Source organism: Melozone crissalis, unplaced genomic scaffold, assembly GCF_028551555.1.
Source record: "Melozone crissalis strain CALT ecotype California unplaced genomic scaffold, PUWL_Pcris_2 ptg000034l_1, whole genome shotgun sequence".
NCBI lineage: Eukaryota > Metazoa > Chordata > Aves > Passeriformes > Passerellidae > Melozone > Melozone crissalis.
The window spans coordinates 1,757,066-1,765,407 of record NW_026535812.1 but is presented as its reverse complement, the minus strand read 5'-3'; the positions used below and the strand labels follow the sequence as shown (position 1 = coordinate 1,765,407).

At 47.7% G+C, this 8,342-nt stretch overlaps 1 protein-coding gene across 1 annotated transcript; it reads right to left on the bottom strand.

Moving 5' to 3' along the window:
- Positions 1-6,677: 6,677 nt before the first annotated feature.
- On the bottom strand, positions 6,678-7,736 carry GPR148 (G protein-coupled receptor 148). The gene has a single exon (XM_054282774.1). The coding sequence runs from the start codon at positions 7,734-7,736 to the stop codon at positions 6,678-6,680; it is 1,059 nt and encodes a 352-aa protein (XP_054138749.1).
- Between the last annotated feature and the right edge of the window lie 606 nt (positions 7,737-8,342).

The window sequence follows — 8,342 nt, the reverse complement described above, 5'->3', positions numbered from 1 at the left end:
CTCCTTTTGCCTTATACAGTATTAAAAATAATATTTCTGTCATGTTAGACTGGGGAAAAACCACGGGTTCCTGGATTTTAGCACACTAATGCCAGAGTGCTCAGTGGTGTGGCAGGGCCTGCAGACAGTCCTGGTGCAGGCTGGGTCAGCCCTCCAACAGGTCTGTGTCCTTCCCTCAGAAAGACTGCAGGAAATCCTGTTTCTTCTGCAATTTGCCCCGTGCCTTGAACTCATCTCTGTAATTTCAGCCAATCCCCACACTTTCTCACTCTAATTTTCCCACAGGCCTTCCATTTTCAACTACTTTATAATTGCTTCCCTTCTTTCTTTATGTTCCTGTCATTCTGCAGGGTTGGCACTTCTCACACTTCCATGCTGGCCCCCACTCTCCCATCCCACTCTGCTTTTCAGAGGGCAGGAAGACGGACCCTCCAGACAGAGTGTTTTATTTCAAAAGGTTTTTGTGAAGAGCAGTTACCACCTTTGCCTTGGTTGGTAGCACTGCCTGGTCTGGAGGGACAGAGAGGGTGGATGAATGGAGGGAGTCTCCCTTTCCTCTTTAGGAGCTGCATTTTGTATCTTTACCTGTCGGGAAAACTAATTATAGCAGCTGTTGAATCTGACTAGTTCTTCCTACTGAGAATCATCCTAAAAATCAGCAGCCCTCAGGAACTGGTTGCTGATTTTCTCCCTGTAATGTTTGTAGTAAAAACTTGTAATTTTTTTTTTTTCTTGAGAAAGATAAACCCCCGAATTAGAAAAAAGTTGTCCAACTAAAGTTCCTAATACAAATTCTTAACTCCACATCTCAAAGGCAGGAAACAGCCTCTTGTCTGTCCTAAGGTGGTTTCCTAGTCACATGTGCAGACCTTGGGCAATCATGAACCGAAACAGCCCTCACTGACAAACACAAAACAGCACAACCACAGCTTGGCTTCTTTCCCCTCTCCTAACTCATGAATTGCTCACAAATTCTGACATTTTAATAGCAGTGAGTGAAGAGTTGCGGTTATTTGTCTCTCTGCTCTTTGTGCCTTCTGGATTCATGTTGCAATCCGAAGGGCTTGAAATACACTGAAAAACAAAAACATTCAAATCAGTCATTTTGTACAGACACCAAAGATCACAAGGTTTGTGAAAAAAGAACCAGCAGTGCTGGGCGCTCATTTGCCAGCAGTGAGGTGGGGGTGGAGACAGAAGACAGCAGAAATCAAGTTTCAAAACCTTGCAATTTCCTTTTCCTATCACAGGCTCTTTCCCATCTGCCGTGCATCCCCCCTCCGGCAGGGAATGCCCACAGCTGCAGTTCCTGCCCAGGGAGCACAGAGTGTCAGGTGCACACAGCAGTGCCCATGGAGCACAGAGTGTCAGGTGCACACAGCAGTGCCCATGGAGCACACAGTGTCAGGTGCACACAGCAGTGCCCATGGAGCACAGAGTGTCAGGTGTACACAGCAGTGCCCAGGGAGCACACAGTGTCAGGTGTACACAGCAGTGCCCATGGAGCACAGAGTGTCAGGTGCACACAGCAGTGCCCAGGGAGCACAGAGTGTCAGGTGCACACAGCAGTGCCCATGGAGCACACAGTGTCAGGTGCACACAGCAGTGTCCATGGAGCACAGAGTGTCAGGTGCACACAGCAGTGCCCATGGAGCACACAGTGTCAGGTGCACACAGCAGTGTCCATGGAGCACAGAGTGTCAGGTGCACACAGCAGTGCCCAGGGAGCACAGAGTGTCAGGTGCACACAGCAGTGCCCATGGAGCACACAGTGTCAGGTGCACACAGCAGTGCCCAGGGAGCACAGAGTGTGAGGTGCACACAGCAGTGCCCATGGAGCACAGAGTGTCAGGTGCACACAGCAGTGCCCATGGAGCACACAGTGTCAGGTGCACACAGCAGTGCCCAGGGAGCACAGAGTGTGAGGTGCACACAGCAGTGCCCATGGAGCACACAGTGTCAGGTGCACACAGCAGTGCCCAGGGAGCACAGAGTGTCAGGTGCACACAGCAGTGCCCAGGGAGCACAGAGTGTGAGGTGCACACAGCAGTGCCCAGGGAGCACACAGTGTCAGGTGCACACAGCAGTGCCCAGGGAGCACAGAGTGTCAGGTGCACACAGCAGTGTCCATGGAGCACAGAGTGTCAGGTGCACACAGCAGTGCCCATGGAGCACAGAGTGTCAGGTGTACACAGCAGTGCCCAGGGAGCACACAGTGTCAGGTGCACACAGCAGTGCCCATGGAGCACACAGTGTCAGGTGTACAGAGCAGTGCCCAGGGAGCACAGACTGTCAGGTGTACACAGCAGTGCCCATGGAGCACAGAGTGTCAGGTGTACACAGCAGTGCCCAGGGAGCACACAGTGTCAGGTGTACAGAGCAGTGCCCAGGGAGCACAGACTGTCAGGTGTACACAGCAGTGCCCATGGAGCACAGAGTGTCAGGTGCACACAGCAGTGCCCATGGAGCACACAGTGTCAGGCAGTGCCCATGGAGCACAGAGTGTCAGGTGTACACAGCAGTGCCCATGGAGCACAGAGTGTCAGGTGCACACAGCAGTGCCCATGGAGCACACAGTGTCAGGCAGTGCCCATGGAGCACACAGTGTCAGGTGTACACAGCAGTGCCCATGGAGCACAGAGTGTCAGGTGCACACAGCAGTGCCCATGGAGCACACAGTGTCAGGTGTACACAGCAGTGCCCATGGAGCACAGAGTGTCAGGTGCACACAGCAGTGCCCATGGAGCACAGAGTGTCAGGTGTACAGAGCAGAGACCAGCACAGAGCTGGCTGTCCCTGCAGGAGCTGCTCCCAGCCCTGACATGGCCCCAGGGATCTCGGCTGCCCCCAATGCACCCAGGCAATGGCACTTTCCTTCTGCCCTCTCCCTATATTACAGTTCCAGTAGAAAATGACACAGCCAATTGATGGAGCAGAAGTAGACTGCAACAGTAATTACTAAAACTGCAGGAGGTTAATTAGTTTTACTGAATAATTACTCAAATGCTTGCAATGAACTGTACCTCAGATTGAAAGCTGAGTGCTTGTTTACCTGCATGGAGATCCTCTGTATCTCCTGACAGTGAAACTGATCTCGTTTGAGGCACAGACATATCTCTGATGTAATTATGTCTGCAGTGATGTACGGCACAGCCCCAGCCCCTGGAATGCAGGTCTGACTCCCTTCAGTCTGCAGGTTACAGACAGCAAACTGCACTTTAAATCCAGCTGGGAGAGGGTAGAGAGCAGAGGTAAACGCTGTGACAGTACTGGCACAAGAAAAGAGGGGAAAAACTGACCAGGAATATATTTAGCTATAAATTAGAATACCTTTAGTGATTCATGCTGCTGCAATTCATTAAAGGATTACTGCCCCCAGCTGCCAAATCACATGTTAAAGCCAACTGCTCTCCATTTCACTTCAAATTAAAATGCAGGGCAGCCAAACTTCTTGACGTCTGAGAAGTTCATTTATGTGACCTGGGAGAGGTCGATTACTGGGCTCTGGTAAACAGTCTCAGTTTGAATTTCCAGAGCTTATGTGGAGACATCCTTACAAGGCTGGTGATCGCTACACCCATGAGGTTCTGAAAAATGCAGAAGCCTGACATTCTTTGAGACAAAACTCACAACATTTATGAAAAGCATTATAGGAACCTAGTGCTTGTGATGTTGCCCTGGTGAGCCCTTTCATCCTATTCACATAGATGGGGGAAATCCCAAAGGCAAATTGTCCAGGCACATGGTGTATGCACACACTATAACCTGCTGCCTTTGTACCAAACAGCACACTAATATTCCATGGGAAGAAGTTGTTTACAAACAGTCACTTAAGAAAAGATACCTGTCTAATGTTAACCACTTTAAAGAGAATTAATATCAGCTTGAAATGATCTTTCTTAGAAGACCATCTCCACAGAGCAGTGTTTTGCCTGGTCCTTGTGATGTCACTGTGGGCAGGCTTTATACATACATAAACTTCCCACAATCACTGATTCGTGTGCTCTGTCTTTCAGCATCTTTCTTTATGTTACCAAATTCTCATTGTATCCAGGACACGTGTATGTAGGAGAGAGTTACAGAATTGGCAATGGAATCCTGTCCAGATTACACCTTCACAATTGTCAGAGGGCAGCAGGAGGACCAAGTACTGTTAACTTGCTGTTACACAAAGTCACCTACGGCTCCATGTAGAATTACCTTACTTTATGCTATTTACGCAGTTATCTTTACTACTTATCATGAAAATTTCCAATAGATTTAGACATGCATGGACCTTGCATGGACAAAACAACCTGTGAGTTATCATCATCCTTGTCATTGGGCACTGGCATAAAAATTTGGCCCAGGATATGAAAGCCTGGGGATTCACAAATTCTTGCTTCTTTCATTCTTGATCTTCCCACACGCCAAAGGGGTTCAGCAGAAAGAACCTGATCCAGTCTGCAGACATTTTCCCTGTCCTTCCTATGTATTATGGAAGACCCCTTTTACAGGTCAAACATAAAGTACACAAACATAGTTTCTGTGACAGAGGTCTATGGTACATACATCTTGGAGAAAAATAAAAGCAGCCAGTAAAAAGCAACTTCTAGATTCTTTTATTGAAGAGGACTGAGAAGCACAGAACCATGGTTAAAGCCAATATGCAATATTACACTTCATTCACTTGCCACAATTTTACCTTGGAGATACTTCTCACACAAGAAGTGTCCCTTAGCAGCAAAGCCTCTAAGATGTCCCTGCTCATCCCCCCCAGCTCTGAACTGGAATTTGTTACACCCTCAGTTGTGCTGATGCAGCTGCTTTCAGAAGATCCTATAAAACAGATCACTGGGATAACCTCAGTTAAAATGAAAACACCACTTCTCTTTGAAGAGATATTTTTAACCTGCAACCCCAGAAGCAGTTGCATCAGCAAACAGGAGAGAGTGGACACTGCAATGTGAGGAGAGTAAAAGCAGTTTGGGAATGAGGAGAGAAGATCAGCAGGAACTGCTCGAACTCACTTTGCTGCCAAAAACATTTCATGCAACCAGACACTAATCTCCTCCTGGCTCACACGTAGTGGAATTATTCAGATGAGTGTGAAATAGCCAAAAGCCACATTCAGCACATTCTGTGTACTGCTTTAAGGAAACAGAAGGTGGAGAGAGTCTGCACAAGGAAAATACTGCACAGAGTGAAATCAAGGACCTTTTAAATAGTCCAATGTATTTATACATAAAACATAACAAATTCTAAAAATATTATCTTTGGAAATACAGAACTCTTTTCTCAAGTTCGAGAGACAGAACAGCAATTTAAATTTCCCACACTGATGTTTATATCTAATGACATTTTCGTTTCTTCAAAGGTCAGATATATGTTTCGCTTGCCTTCTGTAGGTAGGTGGCTGATCTGGAAAACCTAAAATGGATCTCATTTTTCTTGCCCCAATACACCAACCACCTCTGCAGCCTCTCTCCTGCCCTTCCCAAGGCTTTGGTGGCAGGTACCCAGCAGCAGCTCTGCCATGGTGTGGCTGTAGGCTGAGATCAGGCTGCTGGAGGAGATTTTTGTGAGGTAGAACTGGGAGCTGCCTGGGCAGAGATTCAGAAGTGATGTTCACACTCAGTCCCTCACCCCGGGTCCTGTCTGAGCCACAGTGTGGGTGCTTCTGTGCCCAGCCTGGCACCTCTCTGCTCCTGCCCTGCTGCCCCAGCTGCTGGGCTCAGCCTTGGCTGGGTCACCTCAGCAGGGCCCCAGCCAGGACTCAGGGTTTGGGCTGCCCCAGCAGGCACTCAGGGTTTGGGCTGCCCCAGCAGGGACTGAAGGTTTGGGCTGCCCCAGCAGGCACTCAGGGCTTGGGCTGCCCCAGCAGGCACTCAGGGCTTGGGCTGCCCCAGGCTCCTGCAGCCCCGCTGGGCTCCATGGGCTCCACAGCTCCGCGCCCGGCAGGGAGGGAATGGCACCTGCTGTCCCTGTGCTCCCTGCCCCAGCAGCATTCCACCTCTGTGATGCCTGGCAGTGCCGTGTGCTGGGCTGCCCAGCAGACACTGATTTAAGGTGGTTTCCCATCAGGAGGAGATTTTATCAAACCGTCAGTGTTTTGCAGATTGCCACATGGAATCCATAAGGCAGGGAATACACCAGCACACTGCACAAGCTCAGCAATGGTGTTACACCGAGTGCAGCAGTTTCCAGAGGCACATCTCAGTGCAAGTTCTCAAGAACAGGACTTTGGATGCCAAGCTTGCAAGAATATACTATGTTAAATGAAATGGTTATTGTTTTTACAGCACATTTGCTTAAGGATCCTCTGCTGTAGGTGATGCTGTCACGAGACCTGTGGTTACTCCTTTGCTTTGCATTATCTATTTTTCATTTTCTTTTCTCCAGAAAGGCATCTGCAACAGGTGGGTGTAAATGACCTTAATTCAATATCTCTTCCAGAAGGTCCTGCATTTCAGATCAGAACAAAGCTTGGAACTTCATCCAGGGTAGCATTCACTATATCCTCAGCTGTGTTGTGATGAAAGATCTGTGGCCTTTTGGCACAAAGGAGGCAGTGATGGACCCATATTTTCTTACTATGGATTGATCACCTCTCCACTTCAGCAGCTGGGTGATTTCCATCAGTCTTGCACGATAACAAGGTGAGGACAGCTCCTGTGCTGACTGTGCTCTGTGCTGCCTCAGGAGGGTGGTGGGGCAGGTGACACCGGGTGAAGCTGCTTCCTCCTGACAATGGATTTGAGAGAGGCTGAGATCTCTCTGTAGCGGAGCCCATACAGAAAAGGGAACAGAACTTTAGGTAGAATCATGAGGACATTGCAGACTGTCAGGGAGACCAAGATTCCTGTCTGCAGTCTGATGAAAACATTAATGCCCAAGAATGATTCTACAAAAAGGGCCAAGAGTGGAAAGAAATAAAAAAATAAGACAGTGTTGTGCATTACAAATGTTACACTGGCTCTAGAGCAGATGCTCTCCCATATACCCGAGTGTTTGGTTTTAAAATACAGAATAGCATAGCAACAAAATATTACAGACAGGCAGAGAATGATAACTGTGGTAGAAAGCCAGAAACAGAGTTTCACAGCATCAGTCTTGTTCAGAGTTAATATTAGTATTACTGGAACTGAGCACATTTCCAGGACACAGGGCACAAAGCTGTGGGTAGTCCATAGCACCAAGAAGAAGATCCCAGGGAAAGCAGCAGAACACATCCACAGTAATACAAGGACTCTTTTCGTTCGTGAGGGAGGCAGAATAGCAGCGTAGCGCAGAGGAAACAGAACAGCGATGTACGTGTCCAGGACTATTGCAACAGCTGTGAACAGGCCCCCACAATAAGCCACTGCCAGCAAAAACAAGAGGAGGACACAAGCTTCCTTTGGGAGGTGTAGATGTGCTGCATTGAGAGCAGCTGACAGCGTGTAGAAGAGCAGGTAGATCAGATCAGAAAGCAGAGCGTTTCCCAGCAGCATGTACCTCGTTTCCTGGCGGATTTTAAACCGAGAGAAGATCACAAATAAGATGGTTGGGATGATGAGGACTCCTGCCACGAGGCAGACAACTGGAGAGATTAAGAACATCTTGGTGTTTGTGCCTGATGGGGTGAGAGACCATTCCTCCAGCAAAAGTAGCAAAGTTGTGTCATCCAAATTTGAGGAACGGTTGAACTCCATCTCCCTGAGGCGGATCCCAGATCTATTCGCTCTCCTCACTGAGGCACAGCCAGGGAAGTCCATTTCCTTAGGATTTTGGGAGGATTGTCTGACTTGGAGAAAGTAAGATCTTCTGTGCTGAGTCCTCAGAAAGGCAAATGAAGCAGAGGATGCAGAAAGCCCATGGAAGCAAAGTGATTTCTGTGGCCAATTCTACCAGCTCTCCTCAAGGACAGAATGTTCAAACTTGCAAGTGAATTCTGTGGTGCCAAAAGATGGTTTTGCCTAAAAAGGAGATTTAAATTTCTTTCTGCAAAATCGAATTAGAAAAGAGAATGAATCTCTGGGTGGCTTAAAGAAGACCAAATCCCTCAGCTAGCTCTTTGAACAGAAGTGAATGTGTCCATCAGTTTCAGTAATTTGAGTTTTTCTCATCACATTATCAGTCCAATGAGGCAGATGAAATATTAGCCTGATTAAACAAATACATGATGATACAGATCAACACTCCACGTGTACTGATGTAGAAGAGTCATAAATGTGATTGGTTGGTTTTGCACCAATTTGTATGCAACAACACAATTGATTTGAAGTGATCAATAAAAAAGGCTCTCAATCCTGTTGTAAAACTGTAGCACAATCACTCTAGTGAATGAAATTATCTTATTTGCAGATGAAAACCATTTTTGG